This window comes from Triturus cristatus, chromosome 6 (genome assembly GCF_964204655.1).
Source record: "Triturus cristatus chromosome 6, aTriCri1.1, whole genome shotgun sequence".
NCBI lineage: Eukaryota > Metazoa > Chordata > Amphibia > Caudata > Salamandridae > Triturus > Triturus cristatus.
In genome coordinates, this window is record NC_140589.1 from 947,998,248 (window position 1) to 948,021,282 (window position 23,035).

At 46.1% G+C, this 23,035-nt stretch overlaps 1 protein-coding gene across 1 annotated transcript in view; it reads left to right on the plus strand.

The window, feature by feature from the left end:
• UST (uronyl 2-sulfotransferase) overlaps window positions 1-23,035 on the plus strand; it is a 954,023-nt gene that overhangs the window by 473,258 nt on the left and 457,730 nt on the right. The window contains exon 3 of the mRNA XM_085611639.1: window positions 14,414-14,569. Within this exon, the coding sequence (XP_085467765.1) occupies window positions 14,414-14,569 (156 nt within the window). The remainder of the gene's footprint in view (window positions 1-14,413; window positions 14,570-23,035) is intronic.

The window sequence follows — 23,035 nt, forward strand, 5'->3', positions numbered from 1 at the left end:
AGCTGTTCTTTTGTGCTGACTTAGCATTTTTACACAGCCTACAATGTCCCAATCTAGATTCTTTACCAATGTTGATGCAGGTGCGGTGTCAAGGATAGAGCCAGGCTGAAAACAGGGCAGGGGTGAAAATGGATGAGGCACAGCTTAATTAAAAAATGAAAGAATCAGATTGTACATTTCCACAAGGGGGCCAGATTTATCAAAGTGTTGCCATGCCCTTGCATCACGCAAGGTAACCAAGGACAGCACAACATTAAGGTCAGATCTACCAAGCCAAGCAAAGTCTACCTTTTGTGGCTCTGCGGTGCTGTATATCTGGAGTAAATCAAGGCAGCACAAGTTGCTGCCTTGCGATATTCTGCCCTAGGGAGGCGTTACATGGGTAAGGCTTGGGTGTTTCCACGCATCCACCCATGGAGTTTGGTGCAGTCCCAGATTTACCATTAGTGAAACGTGTATGAATGCGTCAAAATGCTACACCTTCCCAGGGGAGGCGTAAGAAGGACAAATGTATTTACTTCTCCTATTTTTTTTCCTCTTTCTACTTGTGGTGCAGAGTGCAGCACATGTAATAAAAGGAAAAAGCCAAAGAGGATTGTTTTTGTGATGGAAGGTGTCCCTTCCTAAACAAAACCAATCCTGCTTGCAACACAGGCACTCTAACACCATGAGGCAAGGGTGTCTGCGTTGGTGCTAGGCAGCCAAAAGTGCCCCAGTGCAAGGAGAGCACAGGAATGCGCCATATAATGTTAAATTTAGTGCATTGTTGCCTTCTCCTTTTAACGTAGCACAACAAGTTGTCTTGCTGCATTGCGTGAAATATTGATAAATATAGCACCAAGAGTCTCACTTGGTGATTTCTTATCTTTACTTGCCCTACAGCTCAACTATGCAGAGAATCCATCATCTGCATATGTAGTCCCATGTAACTTTGTAGAGGTATGTTTGCTTTTTGACTGATTGGTAGTGCAGCTTCAGACGAGGATGCTTATCGATTTAGGATCAGTGTTTTATTTGTGGTGGGTGGGGGTATTTTGGTGGTGCCTATCATGTTGATCTTTTTGGCCTTCATAGGTGAAGTCTTTTGCTGTTAACTGCCAGTGGGAATTATGTCATCTTATGTGGTGGTATCTTGCTGTTGCATCTTCAGTGGCTCTGTAGGGGTAGACCATAGACTACTGCTTACTCTGGAAGTCCAGTGAAGCTGCATTTGGGGTACCTGGTTCAGATGAGTGATCATCTGTTTTTGCTGGTCCACATGATGTGCGTTGGATATGCTGTTCTTAAATTCTGTTTTCCTAGGGAATATTTCCTGGGCCAATCAATGGCTATGATATATTTAAAATCATTGGTCAGAGACCCTTTGGCTATGGTACGGCACAGTGTTGGAGCAAGCGGGGGATCAAATTTTGATTGTGTTCTGATATGACCTCCTCCATTTTAACTAGACCAAATCCTTTTTTATCCAAGCTAGGGGTTGACTACTGTGGAGTGGTTAATAATTGGTTGATGTGTTTTGTCAAAGGCCACTGTAGGTCTTGGTCCATCTACGAAGGACTTTTCTGTGCCTAGCGCACTCAATGTTACTGCAGCTTTTCAGTGTCCCGCAGGGTGTTTTGTGGTAGGCCACCTGGCAAGTTACATTGTGGTGTGGGCATGAGCAGATAGATGGTGATTATTATCTATATTCATGGTGATTATATCCGCCTTATTATTTGTAAGGGTATTTGCACGATGTTCAAGTGGTATTGTGTTGAGGGGATTCGTCCACAGTGCTCTTCATAAACGGGTGTTTGATAGGTGAAAATTTCCTCGGCCCTTTTATGCCATTATTAGATGTGACTCGATGTGTCTGTATTTTCCATAATTTCTAATACCTTTTTAATGTATTTGCCACAATATGTGTGTTGTGATTGATAAATGTTTGGGTTGATCTTTTTGTTACCCTCCTGTATGGTTGCTTGGTTATCATGTTTTCATGTACTCATGATGGGTGGCTTATGTGAACAATATGTACACTTTTTGTCTGTCATTCAGTGGTGTGTTGCATTGTTTTCTGTTTTACTCTAGGAGAGCACTGTGTCCCCTTGTTTAGGCCTGCACAATGTATTTTTGCATTAGCAGTCTATACTGATTTTTAGACCTTGTCGAAGCAGATGTGCGTGTCTGCGTGCTGACACCCAAGTTTAATATGAGGTTAATGGGATATATGTGTGTGCAGTTTGGTATTGTATTGTAAGGTATGTGTTTGCAGCTGTGTTACTAGTCAGCGATCTGTGAGATTTGTTGTTTAGGTATGTTGTGGATTTTTTTTGTCAATGTCGAGGACTAAAACCGAATTCCACGCTTAAGCTTGAAAACGAAATGTTTAGGCCATAACAACTTATTAAATAAATAAATACATTGCATACTCAAGTTTCATAAGTCTTACTAATTTCTTTGTTGACTTTTATGTTGTAATATTTTAATGCTGGGATACAATGCATATTTTGGTACATATGTTTATACATCTGGGCAAAGACATGCGGTGCATTACAAAGAAAAGAAAACGCAAAGAAATATGAGAATTCAATCCCAGAACACCTTCATCACATTTATTTGCCACGTGTCTTCTGAGTAATTATGTTACATTTTATGGCATGGGTGTTGCAAGAGAGTGAGAGAAAGCACGGAAATACAAATCTGGGACATTCTGTCACATGAAACAGATGCTTTAAAAATAGGGCTTCACATTAAAAAGGAAATGTCTTAGCACAAAGTCATGTAAATTATAGTGACCCATAAAAGCAAGGACTATGAAAGCCCACAAACAGGTAAGCACCAGAGACTGAAGAATTGGGGCCAGATGTACGACCCACCAATTTGCAGCTCACATATCGCGTCACATTTGTGACTTGCAATTTGCGACTCGCATATTGGGATGTACAACAGTGTCTCAGACACTGTTTACGATTCCTAATCGGGTCACAAATTGCATGCCTCATGAATATTAATGAGGCAGGCGCAATTTGCAACCCCATTAGGGATGGTGGCCTGCTGGTGTTAGCAGACCACCATGTCTGGGACGGCTTTTAAAAAAAGCTGTCTTTTTAGGTCTCGGCTAGTGTTGCAGCGCGGATGCGCTGCTCGCTCTGCGAGACATATTGTGGTAGAGGAGATTTCAGAAGGGGACTTGAAGCCCCGCTCATTATTTTCATGGGCTGGCGTCATCATTTATGCTAAACGGTGGCCTCTGATTGAAAATGAGGCTTGTTTGTTACCGCCCTGTCTCCTTTTGGGACGGCCCATCCGGACTGGATCATTTGCTTGACGGCTGTCGTTTTGGTATTTCTTATCTATAGGGGGCGTGTAGTGATGGATCATGTTTACGAAGTTAGTCTGTGCTGGTACCTTGCTGCAATCAGGTCTGCTCGTTGGTCAATCAGAGACGGCAGTCTGCTGGTAATGGGTGTGGCACGCCGACACCTCCCAGAGTGTGGCTTCCCCCTTCTGTGCCGGCATTCCGCCCAAGTAACAAGCGAGGAAACCAAGCCTTCTGACTGCCATGCACACTGCGCAGAGAACCATCTGTGAGTCCCGCCGCCCTCCGTCTCTTTCACTCGACGGTCAGTGCAGCGACGCCCGGAGTCCCTAACTCACTATGGCCAATAGCGAGAAACTAGACAACCAGCGCCTCAAGAATTTCAAGAACAAAGGCCGCGACTTGGAGGTACGCAGCCGTAGTCATATTGTGCGGGAGGCAGCTGACTCGCTCCGGGCCAATGTCCCGTTCCGGCGTTTCATCCCTTGTTCTGGGACTTGAGCAAATGGTGTGTGACCCAGAAGAGGACTCGATAGGCCGTCTGGCCTATTGGCAGGGTAATGCTACTTGTGTTGGAAGCAGTAGTGGGGAGTTGGTTCTGTCTGGATAGTGGGGGTTCTCGAGCAATGCCAGCATAAAGAAATACGTTTGAATACTGTGTTGTGGTAGTGGTGAGTGGATAGTAGCCGTGGACAAGGTAATGAAGAGTAGGATCATGGGTTAGGTGGCTTTCATTAGTGATGGGCATGTTTGGTTATGTAGGGGAAACCGCCGGCTGGAGGGATGTTTCTGACTTGAATAATGGTTGACGTGAGTGGTTAACATCCGCATGGGGAGGTAATCAGGGTTCCTGCTTGTGTTAGTATAGGGGGAGGTGGGGTGATGCCTGAGACTGGATTGCATGGTTTGTACTGTCAGTTCTCCCGCCCTCTGCTGGTTGTCGTCGCTGGTTATGGTGGACCCACAAGTATTTGTGAACATGTTAGAAATGGTTAGAATCACTAAAACTGATTAGCAAAATGGGATTAAGACAACATTAGAAAGAGTGGCTCTGTAGAGATATCGCAATGTAATAACACCGTGAAAGGTATTTGGCTGATTATGTGATCGAAACTAAAATACAGTCAAGAAGAGGTTGTTTACTTATTTGATAAATGATATCAGAGTAGATGAAAGACTGCAAAAAGTGTCACATGATTTACTTAAAGGTGGTAAAGGTGGTATTATGATGATAGTGGATGACACACAAATGATTATACAGTATTTTTGATAAAATTAGTTCCCAATTTGTCATGTCCTGTTCTGTTCCTGGAGCTCCCTACACTCTGGGTAAAATCAAATTAATCAATATCATAGTTGCCAAAAAGTGCTGGTCAGCTCTCATAGAGACGGCACCCATACCATAAACAAGGTAAAAAGCTGCATACACTCCAAAGCTTTTCTAGTCAAACAAGCCAAGTCTGGGTCACAGGCAAAGAGAACCAAGGACTCTAATTTAAAAAGTATAATATCATTCATATTATGTAAATAATCCCTCAAGAAGCACACTCCCACAGATATGTTTTATAGACAGACCATTCAGGCACATCCTGGAAATATTTCATATAGAATATAAAGGTATTATGGGACATATTTATCAATAAATAAACAACCCATGTAACATTGGGATATTTATTAAATAGCTCAGGAAGTGGAGCAAAAATAGTAGCAAGAATCAGGTGCATACCTATCATTATTGCAGCTGGTGTGATTACACCAGGGCCAGGAGTTTAAGGGGGTCATTCCAATGCAACTATGACTATTATTTACTGCACAGGAAGGGAATGGGTGCATTGCTTTGCCTTTATTAGATCTCATGGCATCTATGCTGTACTACTGAATAGAAGACTTAAACATGAATTCATTACTTTAATACAACTTTGACCAAAATATTGACCATCGCAAATAAATTAAATAGAGAAGATAGTCTGTATATTTTTATTTAGACAAAAACGACTGTTAACAAAGATGAAGATGGAGGCAATGCACTTTTAGCTGCCGCCTACAAACTTGACTCTTTTAACAACGAATCAGAAACATATTTTACAGTACACCTTCATTAAAACTTCGGAGTCCACTACCTAATCATTAGTATTTTGGCATTACATAAAGGAAGACCAGCTTGATGATAACTTTGCATCAGAGGACTGGATGAATTATTGGAGTTTCAAAATCAGGAGACATTGATGCATCTGCTAACTTGTGTGTGTGACTGATTAATTGGTTCACCTTTGTTACCGCTACTAAAATTCTATTTTTACCATAGAACATTGCTGGCTTTAAAAACACATAGATACCCTTGAAGGTTATTTGTGTTTTTTGCAATTTGAGATCATCTCTTTGCAAAGGAGTTGAAACACTCAATTTGCTCCCTCAGTGGCTGCCTCGCATCCCCAAGACTGACAATAAACGGTGCTATTCACAAAGGTAACTTACACTTGTAAGTTACTGTTGTAAGTTTACTCTTACAGCTTTTAGTAACTTTTCTAATTTGGCTGTTTACCATTTATGAATGTAAAGTTACTCAAAAATGTCGCCTTACATGTGTCCACCCCACAACAGGGGGTGGAGCCAAAATTATGAGTGTAAGTTACTACTGCCAAAAAGGGACAGTAATAAGTCCAATACCACACATGGCCAACCACTGATAGTGTGACACTCTCCCATAGAAAATAATGACAGCAGGGATTTAAAATTGAAACCCATAGGTAAGAATGTTAAATTAAATTAATTTAGTTTGACTTTTGAAATATATATATATACACAATTAATTTAATGTTAAAAAGTAAATATAATTAAATTAAAATAATATTTTATGATAACATATTTTAATAACATTTCCATAAAAAATAATTATAACTATTTTGTAAAGAAAATAATGACATTATTTTTAAATATTTCCTTACATAGCTGTTTGCAATTATATAAACATTTTGCTTAAGGTGGGAATCTTAAATAAATAATAGAATTTAACGTTAAATTACATATATATTTAGTTCTAAATTAAGTTAATAGTGCTGTAGTTTTTTTTTTTTTTAAAACCTTTATTTACACATCAAATATTGACAGTCATGGGCCTACAACCGCCTGGGCCGGCCGCTAACATAGAAAAAGGAGGACAACAATAATACAGCAGTCATGAGAGCAGGAGCAAACTGCACGTGTAACGGCTGCAGACGCCCACAACTGAACCCAACACTACTAAAAGGTTTCTTATTAACTGTTTTCTTAAAAAAAAAAGACAACAAAAGGAAACTTAGACCAGGCATAGGAACTCCATCAGCAGGGACTTGCTCTCTCATGAGCGGGGGACAACAGCGACAATGCAGCACATTATACATCAACTCGTGTTAAGAAAGGCAGGGGGGGGGCAGGGAAGAGATCAGTCATCAATCCTGCAATGCGAAAGGGAGAAAGACCAGGAACATCAAAGTCAAGGGGACATCGTTACGTCTGGTGTGACCACCAAAGGGGGGAGTGCATATATCCCCACGGTAGGAATTCCACGGACCCCACATCTTACTCCATTTCTTAGGTTTGCCTCTGGCCACGTAAACAGTCTTCTCTCGGAACATGCACCAATCCATATTCTCTTTCCACTTCGAAACTGTGGGAGGCCTACCGGAACCCCAGAGTTGTGCAATGTCTCTTTTAGCGATCATGTTGCCCAAAGTCACCCAGCGCTCTTGTGCCACATTGCAGTCAGTCGTATCCCACACATTCAACGCACATCGCCGAGCCTCAGGGAGCAGAACCACACCCGTAACCTCCTCCATCACTGCATGCACACCAGTCCAGAAACGTAGCACCTTCGGACACTCCCACAGAATATGAAGAAAAGTACCAAGCAGGCCACAACCACGCCGACATAAACCATCACTTGTGTAACCCATGTGAAGCAAGCGGGGACCGGTGACATAGACCCTGTGTAATATCTTTAACTGCACAAATCGAAGGCGAGCCGGTATGGCAACCACCCTCGGTGAGGCTATGGCCGCGACCCAGTCCTCATCATCCAATTCTAGGCCATCGGCGACCCAGACCTCTCGCAAATGTGTGAGGAGGTCCGCGCGAGTATTGATTAGTTTTTTGTAGATCAGGAAAATAGTACTATCCGGCAGGCAGCCATCAAGTAAACGATCTTCCAACGGGGAGGCTTCAGGGATATCTGCAGGATTCGGGAAAGCGGAAAGTAGCGCATGGCGAATCTGCGCATAGCGAAAGAACTCCCTATCGCTCAGCTTATATTCCGTCCGAAGAGCTTCAAACGTTTTAAAAGCGCCCTTCGCCCAGAGATCCCCCACACGACTAATTCCAATCAAATCCCATTTCTCAAAGCCCTTAGTACGCCATAAACCACCCAACGCATCAGACGCATACAGTGGAGTCGCACGAGACAGACGGCCCGTCCAACCTGTAGCAGCGGTGGCGCAGTGCCAGGCACGTACTGCATTTTTCGTAGGGCCTGTCAATTTAGTGCCTCCCTTCGTAGAATAAAGCGCTCTATTGAAATCTCTGCCTGGCAACAGTAGCTTATCCATCTCGTACGCGGGGTTCACCGCCGGGCCATATGTCCCATGGTTCACCGCCACCAACTGGGACGCCCAATAATACCTTCTAATATCAGGAAGAGCTATGCCACCGTCATACCACGGAAGGGTCAATTTAGCGAGAGCAATATGCGTTCTCCCATCCCAAACTAGTTGCCACTGTAGGCTCTCCACCTCACTAAAATATCGGGCGGGCACCACGTCCAGCGTATTATGCAATGCATACAAAAAGCGTGGAAGAGACATCATTTTGAATAAGGCTGCCCGGCCAATCGGCGATAGCGGGAGCTTCCGCCAACGAGCAACATCTGCCCGAAGGCGCTGGAGCGGGGCAGCAGATTCAGAGCATAACGGACCGCCGGATTCAGGGACACGTGGATACCTAAGTATTTAAATCCAGAATGTGACATCTGAATCGGACAGCCACGGGGGAGAAGAGGGGGGTCGCCAACCAGCACATAAACACAGGATTTCACCCAATTAATGACAAGCCCGGAATTGCGACCGAAGGAGTTTAAAACATCAAATAACACTATCAACGATTTCCGCGGGGAGGTGAGATAGAGCAAAATATCATCTGCGTAGAGTGACACGCGATCCTCAAATGTCGGTGTCCACCGAATACCCGTCATGGAGGGTTCCCACCGCCGCCACGCCGCCAGGGGCTCCAACGCGAGAGCAAAAAGAAGCGGGGACAGGGGGCAACCCTGCCGCGTGCCCCTCCCAAGCCCAAAGGGGGTAGACACTCTACCATTCACCACCACCTGCGCCAGCGGTTCCACGTATAACAACTTCACCCATCCAATGAATCCGGGTCCAAAACCAAACTTAGCCAGCGCCGCCCAGAGATACGACCATTCCAACGTGTCGAACGCCATTGTGGCGTCTAAGGACGCCAAAATGGTGGGCTCCTGAATAGAATCAACTCTCGCGAGGACTCCGTGGAGGCGCCGCAGGTTCAGCGCGGTGTTGCGATGCAGAATAAAACTAAACTGGTCCGGATGAACCAGGTCACCAATGACTTTAATCAGACGATTAGCGAGCACTTTAGCGAGAATCTTAGGTTCAGCATTTAGGAGTGAGATAGGCCTATAAGACGCACAGCAATCACGCGGCTTGCCCTCTTTATGGATCACCACAATAGTTGCAAGACGTTGATCACGCGGAAGGGAGCCGACCTCTCGGGATGCAATACACATCTCGCGGAGATAAGGCGCCAGCCTATCTGGACGAAGCTTGTAAAGCTCGATCGGAAGACCGTTAGGGCCGAGAGCCTTTCCTGAACGGACCGAGCGAATCGCCGATGCTATCTCATCGTTCGTCAACGCCGCATCCATCAATTCTTTATCGTCGACAGAGAGGCACGGCAATGTAATATCTCGTAGCAGTTGACGAGAGTCGTCTTCTGTCCTCTCCGAGACCGGAGAGTAGACGTCATGCAAATGATCCGCAAAACAGCTCACAATCTCCCCCGGATCCGTAACACTCACACCATCAGCACGCACAATCACCGGGACCACATGACTCGCTCGCTCTCTCCTCTCCAGCCATGCAATCAACTTTCCAGCCTTGTCATCAACGTCATACAAGCGCCCCTGTTGTTCCCGACTAGTGAGCTTGGCCGCATCCGTAACCAACGCCCTATAATCCGACTGTTTAAGGCAAAGGTCATGGAGTTTATCCCGTGTGACCCCCCGCCCGAGCTCCTCTTCCAAGTCAGTTATGTCAGACTCCAGGCGTACCACCTCCTCGTTTTTACGTCTCTTAGCAAGGGAGATCAAGGATAGAGCCTGCCCACGAATGACCACCTTGAAAGCCTCCCACAATGTTACGGCTGATGAGACTGAACCCTGATTTTCTACAAAATAACGGTCAAGAGACTTAACCAAAAGGGCACGAGTTGTGGGGTCATGCAAATACCAGGGATTAATCGGTGCCACCCTCCCCCCTGCCCCCAAGGCAACATCTAAGTGTAGCAGCACCGGGGAATGATCAGAAATGCCACGAGCCAGATGTCTGACTTCCCCGATCATTTGAGCTTGGGCGACCGGCATCAGCACATAGTCCAATCTAGATAAGGAGCCGTGGGCGCCAGAGTGAAATGTAAACTGGGCAAGCCCCGGATGCATCGATCTCCAACAGTCCACAAGCCCCATAGTGTCAATAAAGCCACCCAGCCAAGAGTGCGCCCCGGGGAGGTCTCTGGGAGGGTGCCGATCCTCTCTACCCGATACCACAGAATTGAAGTCGCCACCCACCAGCAGGAGGCCCTCCGGGAGCCCAAGCAGCAACCCTCCCAAATCCGCAAAGGTGGTGGTTTGCAACCCAGGGGGGACATAAACTGAAACCAAACACAAAGTCTGTCCTTCCCACCGGCCAACCAACACCACGTAACGCCCTCGGTCGTCGTGCATCACCTCATCAATTTCCAGCGGGAGAGAGGCTCGAACCAAAATGCCCACCCCTCTGGATCCGGTAGTGAAACCAGAGTGGGCCACCAAACGGTAGCCCCTTCTATTCATAGCATGGCATGAGTGTCCCACCAAATGCGTCTCCTGCAACAAAACTACATCAGGAGAGTGACGTTTCAGATATTGTAGCACCACCCCTCGCTTCAATCGGTCCCCCAAACCATTGACATTCCATGTTAAAATGCGCAATCCCCTACTGTGCTGTAGTTTTTTAAATTTAGTTTTGAATTTAAAATACGTATGTAACATTAATTTATATTATTATTTAACATAACAATTTCTTTACAATTTATTTTCAGTTTTAATAAAATCCTTTACTTTTCTATATACTTTAAAATAAGGAGATTTTTGCCATCAGGAGGAACTGAGAAAAATAGGGAGTTCCAAAACATTTATTTCCCATGTTACTTCTCATCGGAAAACCGTCCGTCTGTTACAAAACAAAACAACTGAAGGGAATTACACCAAATCTGGCAAAATGCTTCACAAATACTAAGAAAGCATGCTTTTTGTGATCTGGTGTAAATCTGTTTAGCCGTTTTTCAGAAATTAGAATTTAAAAAGGGGCTTGGGCACAAAGGCGTCAACTATCAGAAAAAGTTACTTCTGAAGAAGGGAGTCCCACAATAGTGAAAAAAAGAGCCTTCTGACTGGACAAGGAGTTTTTTCGATCCCTCACTCATTTTTGTAATGCAGCAGCGGGTTTCAATAACGCAGTATTTAGCGAATAGATTGGCTGGCCGCAACTGTGAACCAAATGTTGCAGGACTTGAGGACCAAGTCCTCGAGTCCTGAAAAAAATTGAGAAGGCCCAGTAGGGGGAAGGGTAGTCACACTCTGATCCTCGGACCACGTAGGTGTCCAAAGAGACTCCCAGCCATTAAGTTACATTGAAAGAAAAAAGTTTCATGGTCTGATACTGCAGTACCCTGCGCAGCAACCCATGCAAGGGTCTGATCTGTGAACAGACCCTTCAGGAAACTGCCAGTCTGTAGGCCATAGGGTATGCAAGCGTGGGTTGGCCACCTACGTTGTTGTTAAAGGCCGCATGCAGAAGGTGGTAGGCCATCCGCTTGACGGTTGGGCTTCTGCTGGGGGTTGGTTGCCAGTGAGGGTTGGATACATGGACTGGCAAGAGGTCAGGGCCTGTGGCAAACCCCTGCAGTCACATCCAAAGGCCGAGTGCTGTCACGGTTTGACTGAAAGCAGGGGGTGGGATAGGGTGCAGGGGAAGCCAGAGGCCAAGCTCTACATCCCAGCCCCACTGTGCTCAGATAAGGGCTTTGTGCAGCGGGGGATTTGGAGGCTGCAGGGGAGTTGGGTGCAGAGAGCTGCAATCGTGCACAGTGTAGGTATTGGCTGCAGATTGCTTAAGGGGGTTGGGCGTATGCTCTGAGTTGAATATCTTCAAAAACTCCAGAAATTAATTGATACACAAAGGTTAAAGTGATGTTATAGTTAGGTTTTGATATGAGATAAAATCTGATGTGTAAAAACAAAAATCCACTGAATTTCACAGGTTATAATTTACTGAGCTAGATATAACTTGTGCATCGGCCATGAACTCATTGATGTCCCTCCCTAACCCCTGCCTTACCTCTCCCTAAACCCATCCCTGCTCCTCCCTAAACCTCTTGAATTTCATAATATATTTTGCACCCATTTCGCCTTATTCATCCCACATTTACAACAAAAACATATATGGATGTGGCAGAGATCTCTGCACATCTGTCAGTGATCTCCACATAGAAAATATAGGATCGATAGAGGCTGGGTTCTGCTCATAGGATTGGAAATAGCAAATGTAAGTATGTGAGTAGTACTACTACTACAAAGTGCAGTTTGTGAATAACCACCAGTATTCCCTGTGAAAGGTGAGCTGCTTGCAGAATGTGCATCCTCCCTTCCCTCACACAATAAAAGTCCATTCATGGGTTTAACCGGAGGTGCCTGGGACAGGAAAGACATATCATTGCCAATGTCAAAAAAGCAAACCTGCATCCATTAAATGCTGATTCACACTGTGATCTACCCAAGTTAAAGTGGTGTTCAAACTACTATGGAGATAAGGAAAAGGCTCCTGAAAATTTTAGGAAACGATCTGATGTAAACTATTAAAACAAGTAAACAAAGAGACTTTTGATCTGTTAAGGTGAAAGGCTGTAGGAACTCTTCAGAACACTCTGATCACATGAATCTTAGTGGATTATGCATAAGGAAAATCTATTACATAGCAGCATAGCCCAGGACAATTCTGGATCTTCTTAAATTATGGCATCTATGGCAAGTTAGTTTAATCTTGCTGATGATAGTAGATCTCACAATCAAGCCAAGTCATCAATGGCACCAGATCTTACTTGGATGTTGGGTTAAGCATCATGAACCTGTATTTAACCCCTTCCATGCTCATGACGGAACGGTTCCGTCATGAGCATCGGTTGAGCTGTGCTCATGACGGAACCGTTCCGTCATGGCCCCGCCCGCGCTCGAACCCTTCAGCACCGCGGAGGAATCCGCGCAGCGCTGAAGGGGTTAAAGAGGTTATGGTCTCAAATTTGATAGTTAAGTCGTAGTACAGGATAGTTTTCACTCCTAACCATAAAAAGGTTTCAGAGCGAACCCAAATATTTCTCCTTAAACGTTCTGCTGGAAAGTCGTAGGAGACTACTCTAAAACATTTGTTAGTAGAGCTGGCTCTTCGAGTATTAGAGAATGAACTTCTGCATTTGACCAACCTGGTTTTCAGGCAAGTGCAAGAACAACCGAGAGTCATTGCTTCATTGTGCTCTATTTTGTTGAATGCAATCATGTGAATTATCATAATGTGTTATTAGTGAAGTTGAAATGGATGATTATTATTTCCTCACTACTACCCCTTACATGAGCATTGCACTCCAGTACTGTCATCAAGGTGAGCATGGGCCATTGTACTATACAGACCAATACAATTCTGACAGAAAATGGAGTGAAAAAAGCTGTGTGCTAATCCAAATGTTATGTCAAGCAGACCTAGTTACTCCCAGTTGCCCTAGCGGAATGGTGACCCAGCTCTCAATGTGGTAGACTCTTAGGGGCTGATTTAGATGAATTCTGCCCGACACTGAATCGGTCCCGGGACCGACCGACCTCTGGTCGGTAGTCCCGACCGCCTCATTATTATGCGACCGAACACTGCTCGGTCGCATTCCTGCATTTCCCTATGGGAGCATGCATTACGGCCATAAACCGGCTGTAATACATGCTCCCATAGGGAAATGGGAGGTGCAGTTCATCCCTGCACCCTGTAAGTTGCCTGCCACGGGGTTCAGTGATCAACAGGTGGGCACCACAGGTGCCCCCTCGGCCCCCAACTAGAGGCCGCAAGCACAAGGGGTCCCTGCTGGTGGCCCCCAACCACACTATCTAACATGGTCTCCATGTCGTACAGGCCGGCTTGGAAACCATGCTGGAAACCGTGCATTGTAATCTCAAAGGCGGAAAGGCCTGCCCTTGATATTACTGGCTGGTTTCCGACTGGCCAACCGGCTTGTGAAGCCCGTCGGAAGCCAGCTGGAATGACTGGCCGGTTTACTTTCCGACTACCTAGATCATAATTAGGAGGTCGGAAAGTAAACCGAGCAGCCCATTATGATGAGGCCTTGAAAACTCTGACCGTTGGTCGGACCCTTTACGGGCCGCATTGTAATCAGCCCCTTAGTTAGAAGAAGTACATTTTGGCTGAATGTTCAGGGAAAAATGCGAATTGCCAAATGGCAGGTCAGCCAACTAGAGCATGTGTTGTGCAAAAACTACTGAAACACCGTGCTTGAAAATCTACTTTTTAGGCTAGAACTACGGAAGGTTTATTGTATGTTGACATGATTTTAATCATACTTCACTCTCTGATCTTTTTTGAAAACACAGACTTGTATCTTTTCTGATATACCATTATTAATAGATGTTAGCCAATATATTTTCTGTTTTCCATTATTATTGAAAAGGTATGTTGAATATCGGTATAAGACCACAGTTACAAACTATTTCCTTACAGACATCTTTGTATTTTTCTCTAGGTGCTCCCTTTTCCTAGTCAAGTAGTGTACAACAGAGTTGGCAAGTGTGGGAGTCGAACGGTGGTTTTGTTGTTAAGAATCCTATCCGAGAAGCATGGTTTCAACTTAGTAACATCAGAAATTCATAACAAAACCCGGTTGACCAAAAGTGAACAGGTAAGTTATTATGGCGGCACAATAAGGAACCGATTTTGTCTATTACATTAAAAATATAAAGTAAGCAGATGGATTAACTGCTGAACAAATTATACAATGCTTTTGAAATTAAGGAAGCTGGATGTTTGAATGTTACTTCTGTGTACTACCAAGACAGAAGAAGGATTGAGTCTCATACAAACCGCTGAGATGATACTGAGGTGTCAGCACACCTAAATGAAGGCATCTGTGAACAAGCAAGGTTTCTATTCATTTTCTGAAAATACTGCAAAGAAATAGCCACTAAGGATAAGTTGTTCTCACTCCTCAGCTACTTGGGACTCCTTCCCAGTGTCATCCTAAGGATTTTGTGTATCCATGGCAAGAAATATTTTGGGGACCCAGTTTGGAATATATAAAAAATTGTATTACTCATTTTCTAATAATTTAATCTCTATGTTTCTGAGCAATATTGAATTATACAATAACGGTTTCGAAACAGAAATACACATAAATGAGCCTGGGAGGGCACGCCAGGAGCTCCACTCTGCAGGAACAAATGCCCCCACATACCTGTACAGGTGCTATGCCTCATGACTCGGCCCCCGCTCCATGTCGGGCAGGCGCTCCAATGCATCTGGCCTGTGTGGATAGCTCTCTTGATTGGGAGCTGCACACCAGTTTGTAATTTAATTAGTTGTTTGGAGCATGCATTTTGGACCTTGATACGCTCCAAGTCCCTCTCTTCTAATGCATAGAGAATAGTGCCATAGAGTAGATTACTGCAGAGTAGAGTAGATTGCAGTGCCGTGAAGTGACATAAGGTAGAGTGACATAAAGTGCAGTGGTGTTGAGTGCAGCGGCATAGAGTTCAGTGGCATACAATGCAGCACTGTAGAATGCAGTGGCATATATTAGAGTGGTGCAGAGTGGGTTGGTGCAGAGTACAGAGGCATAGAGTGGATTTAACATAGAGTACAGTGGCAAAGAGTGCAGTGTTGTAGAGTTGCAGAGAGTGGAGTGGCATAGAGTGCAGTGATGCAGAGTAGAGTTGCAACGAGTACATTGGTATAGAGTGCAGTAGTGCAGAGTAGAGTGACGTAGAGTTCAGTGGCAGAGAGTGCAGTGTTGCAGAGTAGAGTGCTGTGGTGTAGAGTGGCATAGAGTGCAGCGTCTTAAAGTACCGTGGTACAGAGTAGAGTGCAATGGCATAGAGCAAAGTTGTGTAGAGAGCATTTTTGTGGCGTGCACTGGCATAGAGTACAGTGTTTTAAAGTAGAGTGGCATAGAGTGGGTGACACAGACTGACAAAGCGTGCAGTGGCTTTTTTTTAAATAAGCTAGAAAGAAAGTTAACTTGCCTGGGGCCCCCGGAAGGTAGGGGCCCTGGGCAATTGTCCACTTTGCACTTGCTTTTTGCGGTTTCTGCGCTCTCAATCTGCTGCACTACTTCACCTTATTTAATAGGCCATCATACACACAGGCAGGTCTGGAGCTTCCATGAGGCATGCTAAGACATCAGCCTGAGAAAGCAGCCAAGTGATGGTGCCAAATTACTGAATAGAGGCCAGAACATTTACTTTTTTCAGTGAATGAGCTATGCTCCAACAGGCACAATTTGCACACTAAAGGGCAGGATATGACTTGAAGTTTAATAGTGCGTGCTAAAATCCCAGAAAAGACATCCTCTAACTTTTACATATTGTGTAAGTTCTCTAGATACTGACGGATGAAAAAAAAACAAAAGTTACAGGGATGTTATAATTAGGCTCAGATTTCACTCGTGCAAAACCAGAGAAATTCAGCAGTTATAGTTACCTGAGCTAACTATAATGTATGTTCCCATAATGCACTGCTCATGAACTCACATATTACATCACTCATGACATGGTCAGTGACATCACTCATTACAGAGAGTTGAAGATATATACTAAGTTACTGCATAAGTTACATTACTATCCACTTTGTACTTCTAACGAGTGATACTGTTTCTAATATATGTCATCTGAGTGGTGCTGTGACTGTATCAGTGTGGGAGTGGGTGTGTGAGTAGCTGTATGGGTGTGTGAGTGGCTACGTGAGTGAGTGAACAAGTGGGTGTGTGGGTAGCTGTATGGGTGAGTGAGTGACTGTATGAATGGCTGTATGGGTGGGTGAGTGTGTGTGAGTGGCTATATCAGTGACTGTGGTGACTGTGAGGGGCTCTATGGGCGGATGTGTATGTGTGTGAGTGGCTGTATGGGTGACCAAGAAGCTGTGCGAACAGCTCTTTGGGTGAGCGACTGGGTGTGTAGGTGGATATATGGGTAAGTGAGTGGTTGTTTGACTGGGTATTTGGATAAGTGAGTGGGTGTGTGAGTGGCTGTTTTGCATAGTAAGTATTTGTGTGAGGGGCTGTATAGATGAGTGAGTGGGTACGCGAGTGGCTGTATTGATGTGTGAATGGGTATGTAAATGGTTTGTGGGTGAGTGAATGGATATATGAGTGGCTTTATGGGTGAGTGAGTTGCTCTGTCAGTAGCTGTATGGGTGAGTGAGTGGCTGTATGAGTGGCTGCATGGGTTAGTGAGCGGTTGTGTGAGTGGCTTTGTGGGTGTCTGAATGGGTATGTGAGTGCCTGTATGGGTGTGTGAGAGAGTCTGTGAGTAGCTGTATGGGTCTGTGAGTGGGTGTATGAGTGGTTTTGTGGTTGTGGGAGTAGCTTTAAGGGTCTGCGAGTGGCTGTGTGGGTGAGTGAGTGGTTGTGTGAGTGGATGTATGAGTGAGTGTGAGTGCTGCATGAGTGAGTGAGTGGTGTATGAGAGGATGTATGGGGTATGAGTGGTTCTATGGATGATGTCATCAGTGGTGTCATCAATGATGCCATCAGTGATGTCACTGACCATGTCATGAGTGATGCAACAAGTGAGGTCATAAGCAGTGCATTGCGGGTGGAAGTCATAGTTAGCTCAGGTAACTATAATTGCTGAATGTCACTGGTTTTGTATGAGCAAAAGCTGAGCCTAACTATAACGTCCTTGTAACCTTTGTTTTTTCCAGTGAATTTCTATTTCCTAACTATAACGTCCCTTTAACCTTTTGTTTTTACAGTACATTTCTACGTTTAAAAACAATCCTATTTCCTAACTATAATGTCCCTGTAACCTTTTTTCCTGTGAATTTCAGCAGTTTTTTACATTATATTTCCTAACTTTAACCGGAACCTTTGAGAGTGGGTGTGTGAGTGGAAGTATAGGTAAATGAGTGTGTGTGTGAGTGGCAGTATAGGTAAATGAGTATGTGTGTGAATAGGTTTGTGGGTGTGTAAGTAGCTGTATGGGTCTGTAAGTGGATGTGTGAGTAACTGTATGGGTATGTATATGCTGTGTAAGTGGGTGTAGGAGTGCCTGTGTGGATTTGTGAGTGTGTAAGTGTTTTAGTGGGTCTTTGAGGGGGTGGGTGAGCATCTGAGTGAGTCTGTGACTGGATACATGAGTGTCTGAGTAGGTCTGTGAGTGGGTGCATTAGTAGCTGAATATCTGTGAGTGGATGGATGAGCTTTTGAGTGGGTGAGTGAGTGAGTGTGTGAGTATGTGAGTCAGGCTGTGAGTGGTTGTGTGAGTCTCTGAGCAGGTTTGTGAGTGGGTGGATTAGTTTCTGAGTGGGTCTGTGAGTGTGTGCATGAGTGGGTCTGTGAGAGTGCAAGTGTCTGAGTGGATCTGTTAGTGGGTGTATGAGTGTCTGAGCGGGTCTGTGTGTCAGTCTGTGAGTCCCTGAATGGGTCTGGTAGTGGGTCTATGAGCGTGAGTGGATGTGTTAATCTCTATATGGGTCAGTTAGTGTGTGAGTCTCTCAGTGGTCCTGTGAGTGGGTGAATGAGTGCTTGAAAGGATCTGTGAGTGGGTGCATGAGTATCTGAGTGTGTCTGTCAGTGGGTGCCTGAGACTCTGAGTAGGTTTGTGAGTGTGTGAGTGGGTTTGTGAGTGGATGCTTGAGTGCATGAGTTGGTCTGTCAATGGGTGCACAGAAAAAAGTAGGGGGGTACACAGGAGCAGGTCCTTATGTATGCTCTCCTAGTGATGGTCCTCCTTTCCAGCTTGACTGCAGTCCACTACCTTCTGCTGCGTTGTATTTTGTGCCTCCTCTGCTCTCTTTCTGCTCATGTTTCTGCCTCTTCTCTGCTTGTTCCTACCCTCTTTTTTGCCTCCTTCTGCTCACTCCTGACCTTTACTCGGCCTCTTGCTGCTCGAGTCCTTTTTTTTAATAATCAATTTTATTGATTTTTGGAATAAACAGAGAACAGTACAGCACAGGTAAATCATAGCAATTGATACAGTGGAATAATAATGGTCAATGTGTTCATGCGTGAACTTTCATGCTGCTCTCACTGCGAACGTATTGTCATATGCCATCATAATCCGGAAAAAGACAGGGTATACAACATTACTATTTGTTCAACAATTTGCCCCAGACCCTTGAGTGCTTGGTTGGGCAACCTCTAGCCTCGAAAAGTGACTTCTCTTGCACTGCGCACCAGTCCCCTGCCTTATGCCATTTAGCTATACTTGGGGGGGTCACACTGTTTCCATGCCGAGGCGATGTCCCGCTTGGCTACCATGGTTGCAGTGCCTAGGTAGAGCTTGTCTGGTCTGAACCTCTCCAAGCCATCCATGACACCCAGGAGGAGGTTCAGGGAATTACATGGCACATCCCAACCCAGGACACCTGTGAGTGCAGAATCTATTACTTCCCAGTAGGGGGCAAGGTGGGGGCAGGACCAGACCATATCGTAGAAGTCAGCCGGTTCTAGTCCGCAGCGCGGACTGGACGATGAGGGTCGCAGGCCTGCCCTATAAAGCCGGTCAGGGGTTAGATAGGCATTATGGAGGTAATATAGCTGGATTATGTGAAGTTTAGCTGAAGTGATAACGGTCTTGGGGCCATTAAGGCGTCCCGCCAGTCCTCGTCCTCTAGGGGGCCCAGCCACTCCTCCCATCGGTGTCTGAGTGAGTCAAGTGATGCTGGGCTGTTGTTGGTTTGGGAACGATATATCTGCAAGACCCCGCCCTTTCCAAAGTCACCCATCATGATTTATGCTTCCATTGGACTGAATTCTGGAAGAGCAGGACCCGCTGTTAGGTGTGTATTAAGAGTGTGGCGTAGTTGTAAGTGTTTGTAGATCTGTGAGAGGTGGAGGGTGTAGCAACGCTGTAGGTCTTGAAATGATCATATGTGTTCCCCCACCCAAACGTCCCCCAATTGTGATATTCCAATAAGGTCCCAGCTTCTGAATCCCTCCAAGGCTCGCACTTCCCTCAGGCAATCTCCCTGCCAAAGGGGTGTGTGTTGAGTCAGTTTGGTATCCCACCGGGTATGGTGCAAGGCCGCGGGCCAGGCCAGCAGGACCACACGGGTCACCGAACCTTCATACATTATAGTCTGGATTTGTGGTAGTCCCAGGTCTCTTAACTCAACCCTGTAGGCTGGATCGGTCCAACCTCCGGTGAACCAGTCATGTAAGATGAGCAACCGGGTGGCTAAATAGTACAAAATAGAGATCAGTCATCCCCATGCCCCCATCCAAAGGCAGGATCCGGTAGTGGGCCAGAGCTATACGCGGTCTCTTGCCCCCCCCACAGGAACTTCATGGCCATAAAGTCTAATTCTCTGAACCAGGTTGGCAGAAGGTGAAATGGGGTGTTTTGGATAATGTACAAGAAGCGGGGGAGGATAATCATTTTGAAAAGGTCCTCTGTGCCCAGCGGGTTGAGTGGCAATGTTTGCTAGCCCTGGAGATCCTCTTTAGCCTTCTTGACTAGTAGAGTGATGTTTAGTGCCCACTCTAGGTCAGGAAGTAGAGCCACCCATATCCCAAGGTACTTGAATGACTGCATCCTAATGGGGATATTTGATTGCCAGTCAAAGCATTCTCATGAAAGATGGAGGGGTACCAAGGTCGACTTGGCAGGGTTGAGGCAAAGGTCGGAGACCTGCTCTAAGGTGTTGAATACCCAGGGGCATCGGGCCCCGACTGAGCTGGGTTTGCAAGAAAAAGAAGTACGTTGTCTGCATATAATGCAATTTTGTCAATGTGGGGGTGATCCCACTTCCAGCCCTGGATCTGAGCATCGGCCCGGATGGTGCAAGCCAAGGGCTCCATCGCGAGGGCGAACAGGAGGGGTGAGAGGGGGCTTCCCTGTCTAGTACCCCTCTTAATTGGGAATGCCTCCAAGAGAGCGCCATTTATGAGTACCCTCGCTCTTGGTTTAGACTAGAGGACCCGGATGAGACAGCGGAAGAACTGGCCCAATCCTGCTGCAGCCAACACATTGTCTAGATATTGCCATTCACTGTGTCGAAAGCTTTTTCAAAGTCGACCAGGCGGAGTGCCTGGTAGGGAGTGAGTAACTGGCGGTGCGCCAGGGCCAGGTGTAAACGCCGCTGGCAATGTCTTGTACTGCGTGCTGGCATGAAGCCGCATTGGTCTGGATGAATCAGTTTATTAAGGATCCTTTGCAGGCGTTGAGCAAGGACCGCGGAAGATATTTTTATCTTCATGTTGATCAGTGAAATTGGACGTTAGTCCTTACAGGTGGGTCAGGGCAGTTGGATCTTAGGGATAACTACAATAGTGGCGATATCTGTTTTGGGAGGATATGTCCCTGTCTCCACAACTTCTTGGAACAGCGTGAGAAGGTGGGGAACCAAAACGTCTTGGTATGAGGCATAGTATTCTTGCGGAAGCCCGTCGGGCCCTGGCGTTTTTCCAGCGGCCATCAGAGAGATGGAGTTGCTTATTTCCTCTGGGTTAATGGGAGCTCTAGGTCAGCCACCTCGCCGCCGGTAAGGCGGGGAACATGAACATCTCCTACGACAACCAAGTCATGAAGTGAGGCTACAGGCCTTTGGACTAAGTACAGCTTGGAATGCTAATCGGCAAAGGCTTGGGCTATTGCGGCTGGCATTCGGCAGGTGACATCAGCGAGATCTCGCACCTCTGAGACAATACGGTTAGCCAAGGGGTAAGACGCAAGCCTATGTAGTATTTTCCCGGTCGTGTCTCTCCAACAATATACTCTAGCAATCTAGGATCTCAAGTTGCCTATCTCATGGACCATCTTCCCCTCCCGGGGAGCCCTTCTCCAGGCGAGCTGCCTCTACTTTTAGAAGAAAGCAAAACCAAAGGGGATGATGGACGGAGTGTTGAACATTGCAAGCACTCACCCCCAGTCAATTGATCTGGGTTTAATCCATCATCAATATTTAGCTCACTCTGTCACCCCAGTTCAGACATGGCCATATGTTAGCTTGAATTCAGTGGCAAAGTGAGCAAGGGACCCACGTCTGGGCATACCCTGCCAAATGAGGGCGAACAAAGCAAAACCAAAGGGGATGAGAAGGGCAAGCCGGCTGTCCTGTAACCGTCGCTGTGCCTTAAGCTGGCCCCAGGGAAAGCCTCGAATAGTGGCCTTACTCACCTCCCAAAGAGTGCCCGAAGAGGTAACAGAGTCTTGGTTAGAGTGGAAGTATTGTCAGAGTTCTTTCCCTATTGCTTTTTTAAAATCATTGTTTCGGAGGAACCAGGCGTTCAGCCTCCAGATGGGGCGGAGCGAACCTGAGGAGTTCCACAAGTAAAGGAAGAGGGGAGAGTGGTCTGAGATGCCTCGAGGAAGGATACTGACATCAGACACTCTTTGGCAGTCGGGGGATGGCATGAAGATCATGTCTATACGTGCATGTGTGTGGTGTACCGCCGATGTGTGGGTGTACTGGGTTCCCCAGGGGTTCCAAACTCTCCAGATATCGCAAAGGCCCAGGGTGGTCACCCAGTCCGCCAGTCGCTTTGCTTGCGAGATTCTGCCAGGGGATGGTATGCCTGTGGTGTCAAGGTCTGGGCACATGCATTGAAATCACCCTCTATCACTGTTTCTCCCTGGGGCAAGGCGGAAACAACATCCGCGATCTGTCTCAGCGATGAAGTGAGGGTGGCTGGTGGGACATATACTGACATTAGGTTTAGGGTGTCCACTCCTAGCGTCCCGGATAGGGCCACAAATCGGCCCTGGGAGTCCCTAGTGACATGGTTGAGCACGAAGGGGAGGCTGCGCTTCAGAAGGATTGCCACCCCTCTTGAGCCCCGCTCAAAGCCAGAGTGCCACACCCTATTGAACCCCTATCTTGTGAGGAAGGGGCATTGGTTTACCAGGAGGTGGGTTTCTTGGAGTAAGAGTACGCCCCAGGTGTATCTTTGGGTGTATTTCAAGACTGCTGTACGTTTGATTTTGTCGAGCATAACATGAACATTCTATGACAGAACTCGGAGTGGGTTGCACTGATGTAACCTCTGTGTCATGGTCTATGTGTGGGGTCGGGAGACAACTGGGGTCCAAGCCATCGAGGGGCCCGGGCAAGTCTGCAGGCAGTTGTGGTCTTGGTTCCTGTCTTCTAGTTTGTGCGATTGGCGTTTGTCTCTGCTGGTAATAGGATGACGTACTGTGAACACTTAACA